This window comes from Quercus robur, chromosome 6, assembly GCF_932294415.1.
Source record: "Quercus robur chromosome 6, dhQueRobu3.1, whole genome shotgun sequence".
NCBI classification, from domain to species: domain Eukaryota; kingdom Viridiplantae; phylum Streptophyta; class Magnoliopsida; order Fagales; family Fagaceae; genus Quercus; species Quercus robur.
In genome coordinates this window covers 48,649,580-48,674,405 of record NC_065539.1, presented here as the reverse complement: position 1 = coordinate 48,674,405, position 24,826 = coordinate 48,649,580, and the positions used below count along the sequence as shown (strand labels likewise).

At 32.9% G+C, this 24,826-nt stretch overlaps 2 protein-coding genes across 3 annotated transcripts in view; both read right to left on the bottom strand.

Annotated features, from left to right (window-relative positions):
- The window catches only part of LOC126689200 (sugar transporter ERD6-like 16), a 32,165-nt gene that overhangs the window by 6,138 nt on the left and 1,201 nt on the right, over positions 1-24,826 (bottom strand). Inside the window, exons 4-18 of one of the 2 annotated variants that reach the window (XM_050384283.1) lie at positions 24,544-24,603; positions 24,396-24,461; positions 24,235-24,300; positions 24,050-24,125; positions 23,878-23,942; positions 23,690-23,782; positions 23,525-23,605; positions 23,181-23,265; positions 22,995-23,041; positions 22,853-22,915; positions 22,703-22,762; positions 22,546-22,599; positions 22,370-22,429; positions 22,150-22,264; positions 21,362-21,909 (exon numbers count right to left, since the gene is read on the bottom strand). In XM_050384283.1, coding sequence (XP_050240240.1) covers positions 21,794-21,909; positions 22,150-22,264; positions 22,370-22,429; positions 22,546-22,599; positions 22,703-22,762; positions 22,853-22,915; positions 22,995-23,041; positions 23,181-23,265; positions 23,525-23,605; positions 23,690-23,782; positions 23,878-23,942; positions 24,050-24,125; positions 24,235-24,300; positions 24,396-24,461; positions 24,544-24,603 — 1,107 coding nt within the window. In that variant the 3' untranslated portion in view covers positions 21,362-21,793. Of the gene's footprint in view, positions 1-21,361; positions 21,910-22,093; positions 22,265-22,369; positions 22,430-22,545; positions 22,600-22,702; positions 22,763-22,852; positions 22,916-22,994; positions 23,042-23,180; positions 23,266-23,524; positions 23,606-23,689; positions 23,783-23,877; positions 23,943-24,049; positions 24,126-24,234; positions 24,301-24,395; positions 24,462-24,543; positions 24,604-24,826 lie in introns of those variants that run through there. The other variant, XM_050384284.1, reaches the window with a different exon arrangement.
- Positions 15,231-24,826, bottom strand: part of LOC126689197 (squamosa promoter-binding-like protein 7) — a 37,900-nt gene continuing 28,304 nt past the window's right edge. The window contains exon 11 of the mRNA XM_050384280.1: positions 15,231-15,858. Within this exon, the coding sequence (XP_050240237.1) occupies positions 15,837-15,858 (22 nt within the window). The 3' untranslated portion in view covers positions 15,231-15,836. The remainder of the gene's footprint in view (positions 15,859-24,826) is intronic.

The following is a 24,826-nucleotide window of genomic DNA, read 5'->3' as shown; positions in this document are numbered from 1 at the left end:
TCTTATACGAAGTACTTAATTTTTATCACACCTACTACCTTCCTTCTCCATTAGTTTAAACTTTAAACAAATAATTTACATATATTTTAGTATTTACAGAAAGTCAACAGATGTTTTCAACGTATTTACATTTTTACTTTTACAAAAAATAAAATAATGTAATTGGTTTTTCCAAAATCTACTGATAAAATAAATTCATATCAATAAAGTTTTTCCAAGTTAAAAAATTAGTTAATGTTGCCAAGTATAATATGGGAACAAAAACACCCAAGCAAATCGGTTAGGTACAACTAGACAACATTGTTGCAAGTCTATAGGATTATCACACTCTAATATGATACACCCTCGAGTACGGCTTAATTGCACTCATTAAAAGGCGATTTGTTTTGCAATAACAAACAATCAAATCCAAACAACTTAAAACATGCAATCTTTTTAATTTTTTTATTAAAAAAATTAATAAGCATGTTTTGAAATTCATAAAGATTCAAAAATAACACACACATGCACGATCTCACATTGTAGTAATGCAAAGTAAAGAAAAAAAAATAAAGAAATGGGACAGATGATATATTTTTGTTTTGTTTAGTTCCTTGTGACAATTTTCTAAATTTTATAAGGGGATAAGAATTTTTTTTTTTTAAATTTTTAAATTGCTACTTCTGTGACTCTGTCCCTATACCCAAACTTCAAAGTCCAAACCAAAACTCTCAATATCAATGACTATATGACGCGTAAAGATCGCTTGTAGTTGTCATTATTAATGAACAAAGCAGAAATCACACATTCAAACTATTGTGTCTTCCTTTTGGGATGTTCCAAAATAAAATAATCGATAGTAGAATATTTTTTATTTAAAAAAATTGGATCTGATTGGTGTGACTTTTGATGTGAGTGAAAAATATGAGAGAAAATTATCAGGAATGGTGCTTGGTTAGAGGGGGGGGGGGGGAGAGAGAGAGAGAGAGGAGAAAATTGGTAAGGTCTTACTATTTTCTCTTGGAGTCCATCAAAACTTTATCTCCAAAGAAAATGAGTGAAAATGAGGAGTAAAAGCTCCTCGGCGTTTTGGACAAAATTAAATTACCCATCCACTTTGAACAAATTTTTATCTATTTCTTCTCATTTGAATTTTTCATTGAGGAACTATCAATTTCTTAATCGTTTTCGTCTTTTCCTTTTTGATTCTTTTTTGATTTGGAGGATGAGAGTTTTGCTTTTTACTCAAGATATCAGCATTTCTTATTTCATGATCTTAAGGGTGATTTAGAGATAATTATCAAATCTTTGAGAAGCAATGAAGAATCTTTTGCCTTATATGGTCATCTGATTGAGGAGACAAAAATTTTAACAAGTTCTTTTGCTAATGTTAGCTTTTCAAATATTTGTATATAGGGTAACTTTGTAGTTCACAGCTTTGCTAAACATGTTAGCAGTTTTTCAGTGTGAATAGAACATTCCACATCTTAGATTCTTAGTGCTATAGTCTTATAGCTAATATGATTGCATTTTCTTAATAAAAGCTACAAACCCACTTTTTTTACCCTTTTTTTTTTTAATATAGTACTTTAAAATAAGGGTACGAAAATACTAGTGCACATTGTTGTTTTAAAAAATTTTAAAAAATAAAAAAATTGTTGCACAATTATATATACACAATTTTTGTACTGAAATTATGACTTCAAGTCACGATTTCAGTTCAAAGCATTACAACTCATAGTGTTAAACAAATATTAGTCATAAAATAAGTGATATTGGGCATAATTTTTTTTTTAAAATATATATATATATATGTGTGTGTATGTGTGTATATATACATATCTGGAACAACTTTAGTCTTTAGACTCAAAAAAATAATAGAGAAGGAAATGCCTTCCAAAAATCGGCTCCACAGTCATCATATCTAGAAGAAGCCCACAAAACATCATATCTTTGAGCAAGTTGGCCTCCAAAGTTCAAACCATTACTTTTACTTCCCAGTTTCCACTATTTTGGAAGCTTGATCGATGGAAAACAAAGGCGCCCACAAATAAAAGTAAAACATCATATCTTTGAGCAATCTACTTCAAAAGTCACACCATTTCTTTTCTTGCAAGTAATTAGAATCTCATCATTTGAAAATCTTCCAATACTCCCACAGACAAAACATTTGTATCTTTCAGAAACTTTGCTTCACACCATTTCTTTCCATTATTTTAGAAGCTTATCATTTGAAAAGAATACCATTGATTTTTTGTTTTATAAATGATATTTGAGAAATATCCTAAAGTATGACCTATGATATTTTCATTGGACGTACTATTATGCAGACAACGTCATGGACAAAAGAGTAATTATTTAGTCAAAGGTATTCAATAAAAGAATAACAACTCTTATAAAAATGAACAACTAGGCGCATGCCGCACAAGCTGTTTGTTACTCATCCCGAACTGACATTTTCTGGGAAAGGAAAAATTATCATAACATTCTCTTTATATATATATATTTTATGATAGATCGTTCCTTCGCCCCATGCATGTTGATTACACAATATATTAGTTATCATCTCTATTAATATCTTGATTTTTTTATAATTCAATAGTACAATAGGATGAGAGTATTTGAATCATAAATTTCTCCATTGAAAATACTAAAAGGTACCAACCAGTTGAGCTATAAGACTCTTAATTTGATGGTAAAGAGCTCTCTCTTTCACATCATGTTAATATCTTGATGTAGGCAAAATTTGAGGAAAAAATTGCCAAACAGAGTATTCCTAGGAAAAAATTAGGCGCGTGGCACATGTTCAAAGTTATTTAGTAAGTTAGACTGTTTTTGACAGTCGAGTTTGGCAAACTCGATTTGGGCTAGAAAACAGACACTATAGTGGCGTTTTTTTAGTGGCTATAGCAGCATTTATAGAAAACGCCACTAAAAAAACGCCACTATTGTGTCTGTATTCCAACCCAAAGTCGAGTTTGCCAAACTCGACTTTCAAAAACAGTCTAACTAACTAAATAAGTTTGAACGTGTGCTGTCCGGCTAAAATTTTTCAGAATTTTCATTGTTTGGCAAATTTTGCCCAAAATTTGATCTCACATCTTTTATTCAATAATAAAAAATTTTACTAATTAAATTGACTAGAACCCACGTTAAATAACATGTTGAATTCAAATAATCTAGGATAACAATTTAAAAAATATATCATTAACTATAAGATTTAAAACTTATAATATATTTCATTCATAATAATTTTTTTTTATCAACTAATCCAGATATGGATGGGTTTAAATATAGATTCTTTATTTAATGTTAAAAAGATGGAGAAAATGGGCAAATGTCCCTTTCAAAAAAAAAAATCCAGCATTTTGCCCCATTTTCCAAACTAATTAAGGAAATGTCCCTCTTTTGAAACTCGATTTTGCCCTCTTTTGAAACTCGATTTTCTCAAAATCGAGTTATAAAAAAAAAAAAAAAAAAATTCTAGAGCCCTATAGTAGCGTTTTAAGGAGCTTATGGTGACATTTTAAGGAACCTATAGTAGCGTTTTGTAACTCGATCTCCATGAAATCTAGTTATATGCATTTTTTTTTTTTTTTTATCTATAACTCGACTTCATGGAAATCGAGTTACAAAACGCCACTATAGGTTCATAAAATGTCACTATAGGCTCTTTAAAAACGCCACTATAGGGCTTAACTTGATTTTGAGAAAATCGAGTTTTTTTTTTTTTTTGTTAAGATAATGTTTTTTTGGTTAAAAGAAAATCGAGTTTTAAAAAAGAAGCGATTCCTTAATTAATTTGGGAAAGAGGGCAAAATGCTAGATTGTTTTTTTAAAAAAGGACAAAGGCCAATTTTTTCCTTAAAAAGAGCTTCTTCTTGTTTTTGGAAAGATATTTAATAAATTAAGTGTTAGTTTTCTATTGTCAAGAGCTTTATAACTTAATTAGTTAACAATTCCTGATATTTCCAACCTAAACATTTAGGATTTAAATTTCTCATTCCTTTATTGAAACTATTGAATTATTAAAAAAAACTATCAGTTTGATGCTTATATCATCCTGATTTGGGACAGTGTTAGCTGTCATTGGACCCAACATGATGAGAAGATACAATGAAGGTAATAAATCTCTAACGTCAGTCTGATGTGGATCCAACGAAACAAATCACAAATATTGTTTCCTCTAATTTCATCCAACCTTCGGACGTCCCCAATCAATCAATATTTGCCTACTTTGTACTAAAAGCCTAACAACACGTAGACGTAAAGCATATCATAAAACCCTATCATTAATAAATATATGAACGTGTGTGTAACGTGAACCCTTTTTTTGTTTTTTTTCATTCTATAGATAGGCAACAACTTGTTCACCTAACCAAAATATTATATAAAAAGAAAGATTGAATCGTTGAAATAAATATGTATATCTAGCTGTGTCTGTGTTTGTTAATGCAAATATGCAATTATGATAGTAAGAACGCAGAAAACGTGAACATTTTTCCCACTCTAAATTGGGCCAAATGTGGTCCTGTTGATGAAGGTTATTATATTATATATTATTAGGTTAATAGTATAGCAGCCAAATTGTGTCACTTCATGCTTTAAAAAAAATTTAAAAAAAAAAAAATTATTAGTGTAGCACATCTGTCTTGGCTTAATGGTGAGTTGCGACACCGCAAAGTGGTAGTTCTTGATGAGATGAGTTCTGGCGTGGGGTGTTCACGGTGACCCGGTGGTTTGGGTATGGCCGTATGGGAGGGTATGGGTATAAACTATAAACTATAAAAGTTGATTGGGTTATGTTGTTGATTTGTAGATTTTGGCATGGGTGTCACTGTCTCACTGAGGTTTGAAATCTTTTGGCTGACTTGTACAGATTTGTGATAAAATTATTGTTTGATATAAAGATTTTTTAAAAAAAAAGGGAAATATTTTAATAGAGTATAGAAGAGGAAAAATAGAGAAAGTTTGGTGGAAATGTATTTTAAAAGTATTTGTAAGCAATGGCAGAGTAAGGAATTTAGTTAAAAGGGACAAGATTAAAAATATAATTTGATTCTTCAAAATAAATAAATCAATGTAAAAGTATTAAAAGTATGGCAATATACCTATGAATATTTACAGGTAACTCAATGGCTTGAATGGTTTTATAAACTTAATAGAAACTCTAGGTTTCAGACTGAAAGGGTCTAATACCAAAAGAAAGATTAAAAAAAAAAAAAAATTTTGATGGGAGGTGTGCTTAAAAGTAGCCGTAAAAGGATTAGGATCTAGTGCAAGGTGCAATTAACCTCTTTCCCTCTTACAGTATTCTTTTACCAATTTTACTTTTTATCTTCAATTTTTTTATTCAATGATTGAGATTTAAAATTACTTTTTACAATTTTAAATCTCAGTCATTCATAACAACTACATTAGGTGCAATATCTTAATCCTAGTAAAGAAGTGAGATATTTTACAAGTTGTTTTATTTTTATCATTACTAGGTGAAACCCATTGATTTAATATAAGAGATTATGAGGGCGTTTGGATTCCAAGGAATCCTGCATCCACGTTTTAGTGTTGCATTTTCCTTTGTTTTTTTTTTTTTCTTTTGTCCGCATTTGTTGAGTTTGGGAGACAAAATATACTGTAATGAACAGTGTATGTACTGTTTATGCACTGTACATACACTGTTTATATATTAAAAAATATTAAAAATAAGTTCCACGGTACTATTTACACATTTAAAAATTATTTTACTACAGTATTTTCAGTTTTCAATTTTCAGTTTCAGCAACAATAAATTCAACCTAAACGGATCCTATGTAAGAGTGCAGGTGGTGTAAGAAAAGTTGCCATGGAAAAAGTTTATGTAAGAGTTAATGTGTGAGAAGTTACGGCATGTAATCATGTACTGTACAATAAATAGAAAGTTATTTGTCATTTATGTCAGGAGTGGTAAATAAGACCTTTTAGCAGTATTACTTTAGAACTTTCTGTGAGTTCAGGGGGCACTTGCCCCGCCTCCCTCCGCCCCTATTTGTAGGAACCCACCCTCGTGTTAGAACTCTAGCCTTGAGATCTAACCATTATGTACAAAACAGTTTAGATCCAGACCAATCAGTATCGGATTTGGACCGATGCCACCCCCTAAGAGCATTTAAGGGTCTAACTACCTATCAATGAAAGAGACACGACCACATAAGACTGACTCGAGACGCATGAAGGGGACAGTGAAAACCACCACAGAGGATGTAAAAGGCCCACCAAAAAAAAAAAAAAAAAAACAGAGAATAACCCACATAAAGGGTGGAGAAAGAGTCACGCCAAAATAGAGCTCATGGTGAAAATTGGGTTTCTAGCAAAACTTTTATTAGAACTACAGAGAGTTGAATGCGAATGTTACCCATCTAAAACTTGATAACTTTTCTTAGAAGCATAGAGAGGTCATTGTGAGTGTTACCCATCTAAAATTTGATAAATCTGTACACTAGGGGCCTTTGGTTAACTTGATAAATCTAGACAATTGGCTACCAAACAAGAGAAATCAGATCTCTCTTTAGATGTGAGGTGAGGTTGACATCGTAGACTTCCTCAGGAAGGGAAAACAAAAAACAAAAAAACAAAAACAATTATCGATTGCTTTTAATATATATTTAATATACAATATACTTTCATTTTTCAAATCTATCACTTTTTCATAATTATTATTTTATTTCTATTAAGTCCAAGAAGTCAAACTCACAAGTCACAAGATAGGGAAGCCAAGACCCATTTGTCAAACCAAAGTTTACCTCCACTGCGTGAGACCTAAGTTAAATATGCCGTAACTGGGATAGATGCTGGCAAAGGAAGTCTTTTAGCAGGACTGGCTGAGGCCTCAGGCCGCATTCCTTTTTGGGATTGAAAAGAACAGTGACGTTGTTAAAAAGGCAAGCTATGCACCGCTTTTTGTGAATGCCAATGATAGGCGGTGGAACCCAGATGCAAATGTCTTTAACTCGTCACAGTTTTAGGATAGGTTTGGTTGGAGGAGTGAAAAAGTAAGAAGATGGAAAATTGTGGAAGGATGGAAAAATAGGAGGATAGAAAATATTTGGTTTTTCCTCTTGTGTGTTTGGTTGGAGGGATGGAAAAATGAGAGGGTGAAAAACTCTTTTATTTTTTTTAATATAAGATAGAATTTCTACTCTAACCTAATCTAAGTGTATATGTGTGTGAAACTCCCTCCTGGAAACTTGAATACCGGCCCTTATCCCCCACACCCCACAAACACTTATACTTGTGAAGTGACCACCATACCAAGGGTACGTGGTAGTAAAAACTCTTTTATTTGATTAGAGAGAAAAATGGAATGATGGAAAATGTAAATTATATAAATTGACTATTATACCCTTGTTACATAATAGGTAAGAAATAGATTTATTTGTACTCATTAAATAATATAAAATTTACTATATCATATATATATATATATATATATGTTTTTTATTATTATTTATATTATTATAATGTAAAAGTTACAAAATATATATATATATATTCTTCCACTTCGGGGTCACGTTGAAAAAAAAAAAAAAAAAAGAGAACCTGGACGTTGGTGTGCTTTGAAGGTAAGGATGAGAAGAGGCAAAAGTGATAAGGATGATTTATAAGCAAAAGTCATCAGGTCATGAATGAGAGGTAGGTGAGAGGGTCATTAGGTCATGAATGAGGGGTAGGTGAGAGAGGGTATTTGTGTAAAAGTGCTTTCGCAGCACTTTTCTCTCCACATTTTCCTCCCGATTTAGGAGAATAAAAAAAGTGGGCCCGGGAGGGAAAACTTTCCCTCGGGTTTTCTATCTTTCCTATTTTCCTTCCCCAATCAAACAGTGGAAAACAGCATTTTCCACCCTATTTTCCTCTTTCTATTTTTAGTTTTCCCTGTTTTCACCCCAACCAAATGCACCCTTATGGAAAATTAAATACCCATTTGCCAGACCCATTTGTCAAACCAAAGTTTATCCCCACTGAGTTAAAGATGGAAAACTAGGATGCCTTTTCACTGTTGACAAGTGATTTTAAGGATTTAATTTTTAGTGCAGTTGAAGTTCAAATCCCAGGTATTTTATTCAATTACAAAAAAACTTTAGTAATTAAGTTAACTAAAACTCCACATAAAACTTACAAATTAAGAGGTCATTAATCACAAGAAAGTATTTAAACATTCATTTATTATGTTATTAAAGTAGCACTAATCATATTTTTGCTAAATCAATTTGTAAGCTTTTTATAGTATAATTTGTAATAGTTTTGGTATTTTCCTCAACTTTTTATTGTTGCTTTTACTTAGTATTATTTTTTATTTAAACATTCATTTATTATGTTATTGAAGTAGCACTAACCACTAACCATATTTTTGCTAAATCATTTTGTAAGCTTTTTATAGTTAAATTTGTAATAGTTTTGTTATTTTTTTCAACTTTTTGTTGTTGCTTTTACTTAGTATTGTTTCTTATTTTAATAACATAATAATGATTTTTTTTTTGGTAATTTATAACATATTTGTTTGTAAAGGTTATGTAGTAAAATTTGTAACATGACTAATGCTAGAGATACTACTAATCTTATTACATCTTTAAAAAACCAATATGTCATCAATTAAAAAATAAAAAAAGTAATATTGACATTCATTTATTATGTTATTGATATCCACCAATTTGATCAGTTTAATTATAAAGGTTATGTGGTAAAATTTGTAGTATCTTTCGCATTTTTCTTTGGTAGTATCCTAGCATCATTCTCCTTTATAATCACACATCCGCGCCATCATATTAGGTGCATATGTTTGCCTATAGGAAGTAGAATTTTATTAGAGCTTTCACAATATAATGAACATTTAGCAATGCTATAACAAGTATTAATGGTCCGTTTGGATTGAGAGGAGATAAAGAGTGAGAAAGGGAAATAGAGTAAAGTTAGCCTTGGATGGAGGGGGATATAAATGTATAGATTTTTTGAGATATAAAGCTTTATCTAAAAAGTTATGCAGTGTTTTAAGTGTCTATCAAATTATATTGAATAGTGCAGTGAAGTTGTGGGTAGATAACAGCTGGGGAAGAGACTGAATTATTGGTCGGCATGAAAATGATGGGCGAGGCAACTGTGGAATGTCATTGCAATTAATACCTGCAGGGTTCATCTCCCTTTTGATCATCTTCTGCAAGTTCATAATCTTACTGCACAGTGACTATCAAAAAAAAAAAATCATATACAGTAATTTGTAGAGCTTTTTGGTTTTCAACTTTTTATTTGTTCAAAAATCATATTTATTGTTATACTTAAATTGTTTTTCTTTAGTCATTATACTTTCAAAATATTGTATCAAAATGTTCTTATCATAGATGGAAAAATGTTGATGTGATATATGAACATCATGCCACATCATAGACTCCATGTTATTAACTTGTAGCCTCAGTTTTCTGAATTAAATTTACTGTCTTAGTATTTTTCCTCATATAATATTACTATAAGAAACTTTTTGAAATATTTTAAAGGTAAGGATGATTTGGGAACAAATGTCAAAGATTGATAACCAAATATACAATTTAATCAAGGTCACGTTGATTCTCAAAATATATATATATATATATATATACACAATTTAACCTAAAATGTATTAGCTTGCATGGATAATTTGACACCATATTCATTAGCCCACTCATTATGAAGAGTTCATTTTGAAGTTAGGTATAAATGAATAAGATCATCTAGAGTTTTCAAGTAATTTCTAAAATCTCCCTCTAAAAAAGAAAAGTAATTTCTAAATTTTTATTCATACACTTTTCTACCTTCTTTACAATAAAATAAAATAAGTAAATCCTATTCATACACTTTAAATTGGATTTTTCTCTCAAAAAAAAAACTTTAAATTGGATTTCGTCAAGTAATCAATAATCTAAATAAATAAATATGGTATTAATTGATAATGTTAAAAAATTAAACCACTCATTTAAAATGGATGAATAAAATTTTAGGATCCAATATATAGAGAAATGCTCTCACAGAGAAAGTGGGTCCAAATGAAAAGCTTGAATTGCCCCAAAGTTGACGACGACATTGCTTTCTTTTGGGAAACTTGCTTATTTAAAATGGATGAATAAAGTTTTAGGAACAAGTAACAAACTCTAAGGTGATGTTTGGATACGCGTTGCGTTTCAGTGTTTGCACGTTTTGCGTTTTCCTCTTTTTTTTTTGGGTTTTCACGTGTTTCAGGGAATGCGGTTACTGTTCATGCAATGTTTCATGAACAGTAACCGCAAATGTTGACTTTTTCGCGGAGAATAGTGCATCCGTGCACTATTCACGGACCCACAAGTTTTAGGAACAAGTAACAAACTCTAAGGTGATGTTTGGATACGCGTTGCGTTTCAGTGTTTGCACGTTTTGCGTTTTCCTCTTTTTTTTCTTTTTTTTTGGGTTTTCACGTGTTTCAGGGAATGCGGTTACTGTTCATGCACTGTTTCATGGACAGCAACCACAAATGTTGACTTTTTTACGGTGAACAGTGCATCCGTGCACTGTTCACGGACCCACAAATTCCACTTTTCAACAACTTTTTCATTAAAAATGGATCCTACGGCACTATTCACACATTTAAAAATTATTTTGCTACAGTATTTTCAGTTTTCAATTTCAGCAAAATAAGTTCTATCCAAACAGACCCTAAATCGATAAAGGGCATCCAAACTCCAAATTCCAAGCGTATGCTTTTTTTTTTTTTTTTTTTTTTTTTTTTTTTTGAGAATGAAGACTACTATTTTTATTAAAACAAATATCAGTTGGGATCAGCAAAGAGTACATCATATAGGTGTGGTGGAATATCCTCCACCCACACCGACAAACCTCTAACATGACTAGCATGTTTAGCTAGGTTATGAGCTACTTTATTGCCAATTCTACGAATATGGGAGAAGGCAATACATTTATTGGTAACTAGAGTGGATTTAGCAAACTTAAGAAGATGGCCATAGGTAGACTGGGAGGCTTCTGTGCTTCGGAGAGTGTATGCTTAAATTGCACTAAAGCTGATAATGAAATTGATTTTTTTTAGAAAGTTGGACAATTCATTATTCATAATGTATAAAATCATAACTTTAAAATATTATTCACTATAATTTGACAAACACTACAAAGCTTTTCAACTAAATGAGGTTTAACCCACTTAAAGCAAAACCAAACAATCTCATGTAGATTTAATTGAAAAACTTTTTAGCGTTTGGAGCGTTTGGCAAATTAAAATGAATAAGTATGAACAATAATTTGTAGAGCTTTTTGGTCTTCAACCTTTTATCCTTCTTTAAAAATCATACTTAAAATGTTTCACTTCGATTCTTATATTTTCAAAACATTGTATCAAAATATCCTTATTGCCAACTGATAGATAGAAAATGTTGATATTTTTGATGCGGTAGCCTCTCCGGGTTGCTCTTTCACTTGGCGAAGCATTTTACAAGCTAGGGAAGGTGTTTTGAGAGGTGCTCGATGGAGGGTGGGGGATGGGCGAGATATTAAGATCTAGAGTGATCGCTAGCTGCCTTTTGATGGTGGGGGTAGGATTTTATCTTCACAGAGGGACCTTTCTCTGAATATGGTCCATGATTTGTTGCTACTTGGTACTAATCTCTGGAATGAGGAGCTTCTTGATTTGAACTTCTATCTGTGGGAAGCTGAAGCCATCAAAAACATCCATGTTAGCAATCATGAGGCAGCTGATGCTTTGATATGGCCTCACACGGCTGATGGTGTGTATTCAGTCCGTAGCGCGTATCGTTTATTGGTAGCAACACAGCATCAGGATCAGCCTAGCTCGTCGGATGTGGAGGCTGGAAAGGGGTTATGGAATGGTATTTGGAAGCTGAAGGTCCCTAACAAAGTGAGACATTTCCTGTGGCACGCTGTCCGTGAGTCGATGCCCACTAAATGTAATTTGCACAGGCGTCGGGTATTGAGTTCTGGAATTTGTGATGCTTGTGGTGACTATGGTGAAGATGGGATTCACGCTTTGTGGTTCTGTGATGTGGTGAAGCCCATTTGGATGTCAGCTGCTCGGTTTTCTTTTCTTCGTGCTCATCATTTTTCAAACTTTGGTGATCTATTTCAATTTTTATGCTTGCATGGATCCTCTAATCTGATTGCCTTGTTCGCTATGGCTGCTTGGGGTATCTGGGAGAGGTGAAACAGAGTGAGGGAGGGGCAGAAAACTTGGGGTTCTGAGATGGTGATGCGCCGAGCTTCAGAGCTTTTGCAAGAGTATCGGGATACGCAATCGGTGAATCTGCGGATGGTTGTTCGGAGTATGGATTTGCGTTGGAAGCCACCTGATTCGGGTGTTTACAAAGTAAACTTTGATGGTGCTTTATTTCTAGAACAGAGGTGCATCGGCTTAGGGGTGGTTGTTAGGGACTCGGCTGGGCTTGTTATGGCTGCGTTAAGTTAGAGAGTGAGGCTCTCAGGTTCGGCTGATGTGGTGGAGGCTTTGGTAGCTCGTAGGGCCATTTGCTTTGCTCAGGAACTCAACCTTCATAATGTGGTGATTGAAGAGGACTCTTTGAAAGTTATTCAAGCCATTATCGATACTAGGCAAGTGCAGACTTTGTATGGACATATTATTGATGAGATTAGACTATTATCTTCTTCTTTTATTTGTAATTTTTTGCATATTAATCGAAAGGGTAATAAGTTAGCTCATGCCATTGCTAGAACGAGCAGTTTTATCTGCTGATACCGATGTGTGGATAGAAGAACTTCCACGGGATTTGGAGGATGTTGTTTAGTTTGTTTTTTCCAGTAATAAAGTTTCATTTACCTTTTCCTCAAAAAAAAAGATAGAAAATGTTGACATGGCCTGTGAACACAATGTCATATCATTTGCGAGTTGTGCTAAATTAAATTTACTGCATTAGTATTTTTCATACATGAGAATGAGATTACTATAAGAAACATTTTAAAGAATAAGAACGATTTGGAAACAAATCTTTACAAATGCCAAAGATTGAGAACCAAATATACATTAGCTTGCATAGATAATTTGACAGCATACTCATTAGTCATTAGCCTGCCCAATTAGGACAAAGAGATCATTTAGTAGTTAAGTATAAATGGATAAGATCATGTAGATTTTTTTATGTAATCTCTAAAATGTCTCTCTTGAAAATATAAATATATATCTATATATATATATAAATTCTGGATGAATAAAATTTTAGGATCCAATAACAAACTCTAATAGAGAAAGGCACTTATAGGGAAAGGGAGTCCAAACAAATAGGAGTGCTTTTTTTTTTTTTTGAGAAAGAACAAATAAGAGTACTTGAATTGCCCAAAAGCTGAAATTGAAATTGATTTTTTCGGAAAGTTGGACAATTTCGTGGAAATAAAGAGTAATACTACAGGCACAAACTATTCTACAAACATTTTACAAACTGCTGATGTGGCATGCTCCACCTCAACTTTTTAAAAACTAAAATACCACATCACATCAGATATTAACAAAGAAAATTAAAAAAAAAAAAAAAACCCAGTTTTGTTTTGCTTCTAAACCCTCTCTTTGCGCCTCCCTCTCTGCCTCAAATGTATGACGCCTCCCTCTCTTCCTAAACCCATTCACAATCAAACAGGCCAACATTCTACTATTCAAAAAGTATTCATTCTATAGAAACAAGGAAATTATATATATTATATGATTACAAATCAATTTGGTAGGTAAGCATATAATTTCGTCACTCAAAGAGATTCAGTAGTGAAATTATTGCAAGTGGTATTAGTGATTATTCATTCATATTCAACGAATAAGTTTGTTGTTTTCCGTAATGTGACAATTTTATTTTTAAAGTGTTGCAATCCCATCTGACAGAATTTTATGGGACAATTTTTTTTTTTCTTTTGTGCGAGGCGCTAGTCGGAGTGTGAGGCCTAGGTTTAGGAAGAGAGGAAGGCGCAAAGAGAGGGTATAGAAGAAAAACAAATCTGGGTTTCTTTTTTCTTTTATTAATTTTCTTTGTTAATATCTGATGTGGTATTTTGATTTTTAAAAAGATGAGGTGGAGTATGCCACATCAGCAATTTATAAAATCTTTGTAGAATAGTTTGTGTCTGTAGCATTACTCGGAAATAAATATTGACAATGTAAGGACAATTCAAGTAAGGACAGTTTCTAAAAAAAAAAAAAAAAATTAGTGACAATGTAAGGACAACTTGCATTTTTTTTTGGGGGAAAGTTGGACAGTTTCGTGAAAAAAAAAAAAAATATATATATATATATATATATATATATATAAAAAAGGACAACTCGCAATGTCTGATTTGCGACAACGATATTGCAAGTTTCGTCTATCCCCATTTGTGATCCAAATCTAAACAATTGTCCAAAGGGGCAACAATCTTAATTGTTAAATTAATCATATGTCATGGAATTCATTATTGCTTTTAAATCTTGATACAATTGAATTTCCCACTGTCAAGGATCTGATTTTTAAATTATCAACATGGAATAAGAACTGCCATCCATATCAAATGGTTGGTTGATAGTCCATCTGCACAAATACAATGAGCGACTAAGATCCAGCCAGATTTATTACCTCCGTATCAGCTCCCTGAATATTCATGTTTGAAAATGAGAAAATATGATAGAGACAAATTACTGTTTGTCTCAAAAAAAGTAAAAGGGTTTAAAAAAATGGAGAATTTAATTATTTAATAATTTTTTTATTTTCTTTATATAAAATGCGAGGTTGAAGAAATTACAGAAGCAAGAGCAAGAATTAGAATTAAAGAGAGAAAATGATTATGTTGTCGTTGTTTATAGAATCTGTACAAGTATGAGGAAGGTAAAGCTCAAATCAGAAAATGTCTACTAATTAACCAGGGCTTAGTTCTAACTATAAACCAGAACTGATTCTCTAACAAATCCTTGAGTCCTAACAGCTAACAATCCAATCCAACAGATAAAACTAACTCAACTGCGTGACTGTCACTATAAACTGCAACTCGTTTGATAATTGATCATTGATGTTAGTACAGCGTGTCGCGGACAGCCGCAAAAATAAAATGTTGTGTTTTATTTAAATTTACTTTCGTGTTTTTCTGGTTTTTGTTTCAATTGTTGTTAAAGCAATTAAACTTAAACATAAATATCATATGTAAAATAGATTAGCAATAAAAATATATTAGAATAATGAATTGATGATACCAAAAAAAACTCAATGTTACAGACTTAAAGCAAAAAGAAAAATCGATTTTTTTTTTTTCAAAATTAAGAGGAAAATACATAGAATTACATTATTCCCAAGCTAATAGTGCCCCCACTCTCAACCTGCAAATGAACAAAAACGTTCGACTGATGCAGATGTGACAATTTGAACTTAGATATCAAGCTTCCAACGCAATGAGCACATTCACATGTCAAAACTTTGAACAGCTTAGTTAGTGTTGGTTTACAATTGATATTTACAGATGGAAGTCAGCCCTACAACCACACTAACAATAGAACAAAAGATAAATCTTAGGAGTCAGTACCTAAGGGATGCTTGGAGTCAGCACCAAGCAAAACTAGAGTCGACACCAATGAAAAGAAAACACACGTTTTTTTAATAATTCTCAAAAACTGTCTTACAATAATTAGAAAAAAGTGTTTAAATAGCTAATAATAAAAATGCATCAAGAAACCCTAATTATTAAATGTTCGGACTTGCTTAATCTCAAGCCCAATAACTAATAGGCTCCATCCATAAGGCCATAAGTTGAACCGTCTTCTTTTTGCTTTTCCTCCTATAAGTGCATGTAATTGAGGGCTTGTACCTCGTGTCCGCGTCACTTTAACATCCAATATTTCTCTAGATTCTATCAAACAGACACCTGCGAATAGAAACTGCAAATTCACTAACCTTGTGAGGGTGAAGTAGAACGGCACACATCCCTAAACAAACATATATTGAATTATTGCTACTTGCAGCTACAAGCTCTCGCCCATCATTTGCAGTTTTTACAGAGAAAATCCCAAATTCATCATTATTGTCACCAACAGAAAAATCCAAACCATCATGAATTTCCTGCAAATTAAAGGGTGCATACCGTGCATTTAGATGAGAGACAATAATCCATAAAAGTACTAAAAGGCTACTTTATTAGGCGTTCTAATAACTCCAATTCTCTTAGAAAAAAATAGAGGTAAATTCAGAGGGTACTTAAAAAAGAACAGAAGAATTGATTGTAGCAGATCCAACATTAACAATATGTACCATTGGTGACATACTAGCATAGACCTGCAGTTTTTCCATTAAAAACAAAGTAAAAAAGGATCAGATTAACACTACACAACAAATAAATTATGAGGACGAATAAAATAAACATGATCCCAAATTCATCATTATTGTCACCAACAGAAAAATCCAAACCATCATGAATTTCCTGCAAATGAAAGGGTGCATACCGTGCATTTAGATGAGAGACAATAATCCATAAAAGTACTAAAAGGCTACTTTATTAGGCGTTCTAATAACTCCAATTCTCTTAGAAAAAAATAGAGGTAAATTCAGAGGGTACTTAAAAAAGAACAGAAGAATTGATTGTAGCAGATCCTACATTAACAATATGTACCATTGGTGACATACTAGCATAGACCTGCAGTTTTTCCATTAAAAACAAAGTAAAAAAGGATCAGATTAACACTACACAACAAATAAATTATGAGGACGAATAAAATAAACATGATCCTAAAACTGTCAATATCTTACAATATATTATTAGATCTAGAAGACCAGGAAGAAAATAAATAACAAAATCACAAGTGTAGAATGTAGATAAAACAGCCAAACCACAAATCCAGTAAAATTCATCAATGTAATCTATATTATACCAGAAACAACATTTTAAGTTGGGCCTTGCTTGAAATGAAAAAAAATTAGTTCAATTTATACCAGATATGAACACCTAAATGAAATAAGACTTTTTCCCATTTGCATCATACTTGATCAGCTAAGAGTTCACAGAAAGTTTCTCTGCCGAATTAATAGAAGAAAAGGCAAACCTCCATCCAACCCAAACAACCTAACATTACTAAGTTTTGACATTTAAACTTGCACAGGTGAATAAATTTTCCATCCTAACAATATTATACCCAGTGCTTTCTATTTTAATAATCACTGAAAACTTACAAGGTATTGCTGTTCTGGTGATAGTTATGTATCCGTAATGGTCCATCTCAAGCTTTTCGCTAGAATGTCCTTCTGAACTTCCCATCCCTTGTTCACATTATACATCCTAATGTGGCTTCCCTGTAATATAAAAAAATGGAAAATAATTATACAGGTAGAACTCCAAACACTTTTGTCCAGTATATTAAGAATTGAACAGTTCATAATTACATTTGATGAAATGCATTCTTCTATTACCACCAATTCATCTCTAGCTTAACAAAACACATACAACACCTGAAATCCAGCAACAAAAAGACAAACATCAGACTGAGTTTGAAAATGATTTCAGATTCTTTATATATATATATATATATATATAAATGGTAGTTCTGTTGCGTATTTGAACTCTGTGTGAGAGTTAAAAATAGTAATTTTATAAAATAAAAAAAATAAAAAAAAGAGGCACTTTGTATTAAAAAATGAATTAATCTTTTTTTTTTTTTTTTGTGTGGGAAATTGGAGCGAAACGTGTTGGATTGTATAAATGTGAATTCTGTCTGTCTGTCAAGCTCGTTATCGCTTATGGGCCTTTAGGCCCATGTGGTCTGTCAGGATCTGTAATTGTTTGGGCCCACTTGGGCTTAGGCTAATATCTGTAACATGCTAGATGGGCCGGCTTCGGCCTGATCCTTTTTTTAGAATTTGCACAATGTAAAAAGTTGTGATTTTGAAATGAGTTGGAATGAATTTTTATGAATTGAGATGCAATATTATTTTAATGCGTTTATTATTTGTATCGGTGGAATGATGGGCCATTTTGCATAGTAAAATGTTCTTTTTATATAGTGGGATGTCCTTTTGCAAAAGGTATTATTGTATGTTCTTTTTATATAGTGGGATGTCCTTTTGCAAAAAGTATTATTGTTTACATCGGTAGAATGATATACACCGTATTTATTATTGTCTTGTTGTGTCGACAAGCACTATTCAAGATTCTGTTAATGATATTTTGAAAATCAATATTTGTTTAAGCATTGAAACCTGTGATAAAATATGGATCGAGTTCAAAATGTTCAAAAGTTAACAGCCTGGCTTAGCTTAGCCCACCACTAGCACAAAGCTATAATACAAGTCGTAAAGGGTGTGTGATTTGACCTTTTTATCTTTTGGCAAGTAGGGTACATTATTACGGTTATTTACACAGGTCAGTTGCATTGACTTGTGCTCAAGAACTAAAAGGGGACTTGAAAAATAAGAACATTTTTATTTTTTTGGGTAATCTTATTAATTATTATACATATAATCACCCACAAATTAAGTGTATCAACAGCCAAAAAGAATGAAATCTGAACCTGAGACATCTAGTTCTTTTTCAAAGCCTCATCCCTCAATCAACCTCTGAACTATTTGAGTTCTTGAAAAATAGAACTGGTTTGGTACATTGCTATGACCAAAACTCATCATTACTGTTTAATTGATTTTCTTTTTAGTTTCAACTTTCAATTGAACTTTTGTACCAACAACTCATGCATCAGGTAGTTATAGCATTTAGTAAATTATTTTACTAAGATTACTGAGCAAATAACTTAAAACTCTCTTCATAAATATATTGGATAAAAATAGTAACAACCTTTGCTTTCTTTTACACGAGTAGAAGCAATGAAGCATTCTCATGTATCTTTCTTACAATTGATAGGCTCTACTGACTTTTGTCCAACCCACAATTTCCATTACATCTATCTTTCCTTCTTTTTTTTGCCTATAAATTTCATCTACTTGGTGACGCAAGACAACCAGAACAAAACTGAAACAATAATAAAGTGAAGGGATATGACCTAGGAGTCAGTATCTAGGGTAGACCTGGAGTTAGCACCAAACCAAAGAAAGACCAAACGACCATTTTTTTTCATTCTTCAAAATATAAACTATCTCCTCAAGGAGTACAATAGGTTGCTTATAAAGGAATGCTAAACCCTAATTTTTTTTTTTTTTTTTTTTTTTTGAGAAAAAGCTAAACCCTAATTCTAATTGGCTAGGAAACCCTAATTGCCTTATTACAACTATAACCTTACTTCCAAATTAAAATACTAATAGCCTAATAAACTACTAGGACCTAAAATATAAAAAAATACAATTGACTTGCAAACATAAATAATACTAAATAAAAATCTTCTTGGGTCTCACGCATCATTCTCCTCTGGTTGAAGAAAACTCGACCTCGAGTTTTAAAGCATTGAAGGATTATGATGCTGACAAGTAACACTTGCTTCAAGTCTGGAATCACCTTAAGGAGCACAGGGAAAAGAAAAACCTTGAATTCCACCACATCAAACTCATTTGGAATAACAAAATCAATGTGTGGAATTAGTATAAACTCGTCTTGAACCGTATGAACCATAGAAAGCACTGTGGTTTTAACCTCTTCAACTTCACCAAGATGTAGACCTTCAAGGAAGGTGGAGGGTTGATCAAAAGCACGTTCAACAACTTCAACTTTCACATCATGTGCACCCTCAAACTTGTTGGGTAGTTTTTGAGTGGGTGCCATTATCTTTTCTAGCTGGGCATTAATCCTAGTGATTATTTGCTCCCTCATTGTCCATGAAATAGGTGAAACATTCTAATTTGCCTTTCTTACCATAGCAAAAAGTGAACTAAGAAGATCCAAGGAAATGTCTTCACTTTCATCTATAACCAGATTCATAATTGTTTCTATGGCTAAAAGTACAGCAGGTGGATGGTTGGACCTAACTATCTCCAAGAAACTTTGAAACATCTCAACAACCAATGCATCACACTCAAGATCCAACATCACCAAGCATAACTTGACCTTCGCAATGGTATCAAGAATTGAAGTCACCTTCTTATAAGAGCGAGTAGACACACGAGACATATTTTCAAATGCTGTCACAATCAACTGAAATATTTCTTTCATTTGCTCATCCTTATATAGGGCATCTGGTGCTGTTATTCTTGTAATCTCGATAATGCAAGATACAACTGAAATCTTCACATCCATTTCAGCATGTCTCAAAAGTTTATTATTGATTAGAGCCTTTACTGAGGGAAAAAGTGCACCTCGCACTGATTTGGATGGTACTTGCTCCACATATACTAACAAATTTTAAACTTCATCAAGAAGAGTAAAGAGGTCATCAATGGAGGAAGGAGGGTTAAGGAGTCTATTCCCAGCCTCCTTAAGCTGCTTCTAAAGTTCACTATGAAAGGAAGTCATTTTTTTTTTTTAGCTCAAACTTAGGGGCACAACACACAGAGATCGAAAGTTGAACTGATGTTCTGATATTTTTTTTTTTTTTGTGGGGGCCGAGTCTTCTACTTTTAAAGGAAAACTGGAGTTGTATAAGCTGGACTTGGGGCTTGTTAAAAGGATCGGGCTGTGGGTTTTGCAATAGGATGACTTTTTTTTTTTTTTTTAATTGGGTGTTGGTTTATTGGATTAAGCTAAATTTATAATGGGCTATGTTGGGTTCTTTATTTGGGCCGGGTAAAATTGTGTCTGAGTGGCTAATGGGTTAGGTAGAATTTTGAGAGACAAATGCGCTAGTTTTTTTTAAAAAAAAAATAATAATAATAAAAACAAAAAGCTTGGTCAGATAAGTATAAGGTTAATCAGATCAAGTATGTCATGTAAATGGCTAAAGAAGGGGACTAGGGGAATTTAGACAGGCCAATGGGTTACCTCATGAGATAGGATAGATGCAGGTTTGGCATTGCAGTAGAACTAGCGGCGTGCGAGGCTGAGCCTTCCGACGGTGTTGTGGTTGTGGTGGCTAACCCTTTTGGCAGCTTGTGATAGTTGTGGGCAATGGCTTTCGAACGACGAGGTGAGATCGGTATTAACGAATTCTTGCGATATTGTTCTGGTGGAGTGGGTTATGGGTTTTCTAGATTTGGTTTCCTTTATGGTGGTTGGCTTTTGTGTGGGTATTGTGGTTTGATGGGATGAGAAACAAGGCAGTGAAAGTTTTAATTTTTTTTTTTTGGTGATATTTTTTGGTTCTTTCCTGCGGTGATGCTTCAACAGATCAATGTTTGCTTTGATACCAAATATGACGTAGGACAACCAGAATAAAACTAAAACAACAATAAAGGGACATGACCTAGGAGTCAACACCTAGGCCTTACTTGGAGTCAGCACCAAACGGGAAAACCACTAGAAGTCAGCACCTAGGGTAGACCTAGAGTCAGTACCAGACCAAAGAAAGACCAAACAACCATTTTTTTTCATTCATCAAAATATCAACTATCTCCTCAAGGATTACAATAGGTTGCTTATAAAGGATGACTAAACCCTAATTCTAATTGGCTAGGAAACTCTAATTGCTTTATTACAAAAATAACCTTACTTCCAAATTAAAATATTAATAACCTAATAAACTACTAGAACCTAAAACATAAAAAATACAATTGACTTGCAAACATAAATAATACTAAATTAAAATCTTCTTGCGTCTCCCGCATCACTTGGTGCCCAAAGAATTTGTTAATAAAATGTTTAGTATCTTCTTGCCACGTTTGAACTTGGATTTTCAACACCAAATAAAGATGATACTTCTTGAGCCACAATCAACTCAAATTGTCAAGGAGCTTCTCCAGCTGTTGTTCGTTCTCTTATTTTGTAGCCTTCTCCCTCTCTAGGAGTTTATGCATTGTTGAATTTCTTCTAGTGTTTTTCCTTTGGTTTCTGGAACTACCTTTGCCACAAATAGAACAGCCATCAAAGAGAATGCGGAGTAGAGGAAAAAAGTGCCTAGAAAAGAAAAATCAAACATAGAAGTGTCAGTTATACAAGAATGCAAACTTACAATGCACTTGTTTGGTGCTAACAATGCTACAAACAAAAGAAATCCACAAATTTTTTTCACAATTTCTTGAGGTGGCAGGTTATAATTAACACAACATCACTTTCACATGGGATCACCACTGATAACAACCTGTCATCTCAGTTATTATGAAAAATGTTGTCATTAGACTTATTGTTTTTCTTTACCTGAGGAACTCCAGGTAAAAAGAAAGTTGAATGTATATGAAATTAACCAAGCACCCAACCAGTTCACTAGCACCACCAAGCTCCCAGCAGCCCCCTTCAATTCAATTGGAAAAATCTGCAAAACAATAGGTTTCAGATAAGCTCAATGAAATTATCATGTTACTGAATGCTAATTTGTTAAACAAACATACAAATTCACTTTGAAAATGTAGAAAGTTACCTCAGACATAATCAGCCAAGGGACTGCTCCCATTCCAATAGAGAAAAATACTATGAAAAACTGATTTAAATGAAAAAATAAAATAAAATCAATAAAATAAAAATCCATATTTATTTTGGAGTGGCAAAAAGGTGATCATGTTCTACACAAATTTGCAGTTATAATGGTTAATTTACCAGCACTCCAACAAAAGTTAATATTGGTGCCCACTCAGGCAACAAGTTGTGGCCCTGATTCATAATGATCAAAAAATAAAGTTCAGACTAAAATGTAAAAGAAACAACTAGATAAAAGAGTACTTTTTAATACACAGGGATAATTTTGATGGCTTACCTTGAGAAAGAAAGAAGTGCCTGTTACAAAGCAGCCCAGAAATGTCCCAGTTGCAGAAATCTTCATACACAAAAACAATTTTCATTACTCTACTCTCCCTCTGATTTAATTTTCATAAGTTTCAAAAATAAATGCTATAACATTATCTACCAAAATAAGTGGCTTTCTTCCAGATTTGTCAATCATCATTGCGCCCACTATAGTTATTGGAACCTGTGAATCAATATCAGATAATCTGAGTTTGGATTAAGAATTAATGATGTGACTTTGAGGACAGTGGTAGAAATTATACCTGAATACAGGCATAAGCTATGGTTCCAATTTTGGCCAGAGAAGCCCCTGCAGTTTAGATAATTCAATTAAAAAATAAGTTCCAAAGAAATGAAGTGATATGAAAGGATTAGAAATAAGTTTCAAGAGAAAAGACGCGTTAAAAAAAAGGGCATAAGGAATGAAGTGTATAGAAACACAGAATTACCAGCTTCTGCAAAGATTTCACTTGCATAGAAACCTATTCCATTTATTCCTGTGAATTGTTGACATATCATTATTCCTACTCCAATCTGAAAATAGTCACTAAACAGCAAGTATTAGTACAACATAAAAGGCCTCTCAGATAACCAGCCTAAACATACTTCAGTAAGTTTGGATCAGCTTTTTTCTTTTAATTTTTCTACTTATTTGCATATGTACAATTTATTGAAGTCTCACTTCTTCTATGTACAACTGAAATTTTATTAACTTCCAGTAAATAAGCATATAAGTTTTCAACAATAACCTAATCCAAATGCACATTTCTATAGATATAAAAAAGACACGTACAATCATGGAGCGAATATGTCTGCTTTGGAACAAATCCAGCATTTTAGCCTTTGGAAGTGTCTTAAGAGTTTCAAAATAATCCTGCCAAGAAACATAAGGAGTCAGTTCCTCAGACATACAAATTTACATTAGCAAGCTTTACATGGGTGTTATGAAGGGAAGTACTTTAATTTCAGCAGCTTCAAAAGTAATATCAGCATCTTTGCCACGAAGTTTTCGTAGCGCAACTTGAAATTCTTTCTCACGGCCAACCTTTGCCTGCAAAGAATAACATTCTTTTGGTCTCATTTCTTGTTCAATCTCATATCTAATTTGAAAACAAAATTGCTTACATTTTTTTTTAAAATACTCACCAGCCATCTGGGAGACTCCGGAACGAAACATAGACCCACAAGAAGGAATATGCATGGAACAAGCCCTTCAAATCAAAGCCAACACTTCATTTAGTAAAGTTTTAGAATTTTCTTTTCAACACACACACTTCTGTATCCATATAGAGTAAAATACTTAAATTTTAGAATTTACCAGTCAAAGCAAGTGCTCTCCATGTTATGACTGATCCTACTAAGAATGCAACTGATGATCCAGTGACAATCATGATCTGCAGAACAAGCAAAAGAAAAGGGAAAGAACTAAGATATTGACCAATTTATCTTCAATCAGTTAGCAAGATTCATAAAGAATATAATCTTCATGATTAATTCTCCCACCTGATTCAATGTTGTAAGCCCTCCACGCAGATTCTTTGGAGCAATTTCAGCAATAAATATTGGCACCTGTTAATCCACTTAGTTAAATTTTGTTAAAATTTCGAAATTTTATCATTACAAGGTGACAAAATAATAAAGGGATGTAGATATTAAATAATTACCACATAAGAAAAAACTCCAATTCCATATCCTGTGAACAACCTTCCCATGTCAAGTGAAATAGCTCCCTATATTAAAGCCGTGCAAAAATAAATAATAATTAAAAAAAACCATAACAGCTAGTAATTTCAGCAAGATGACAGTGCATACCTTAGAGAAATATACAGCAAGCCATCCTGCAATGCAGAAAACACCTGACATCCTCATTGCCTGCTCCCATTAAATCTCCAGAAAGTTTAGTACAATGAAAAAGATAAAACTAATACCAATTTCACTACAAAAATCTTACAAAATGATATGACAATAAATGTGATTATAGTGCCAGATCAACAACAATAATAAATACTACCGCACACATTTAGCGTGATTGCTACTCCATATATATAAGTGCTTGTGAGGGTGTGGGTGTGGGTGTGGGTGTGGGTGTAGGGGG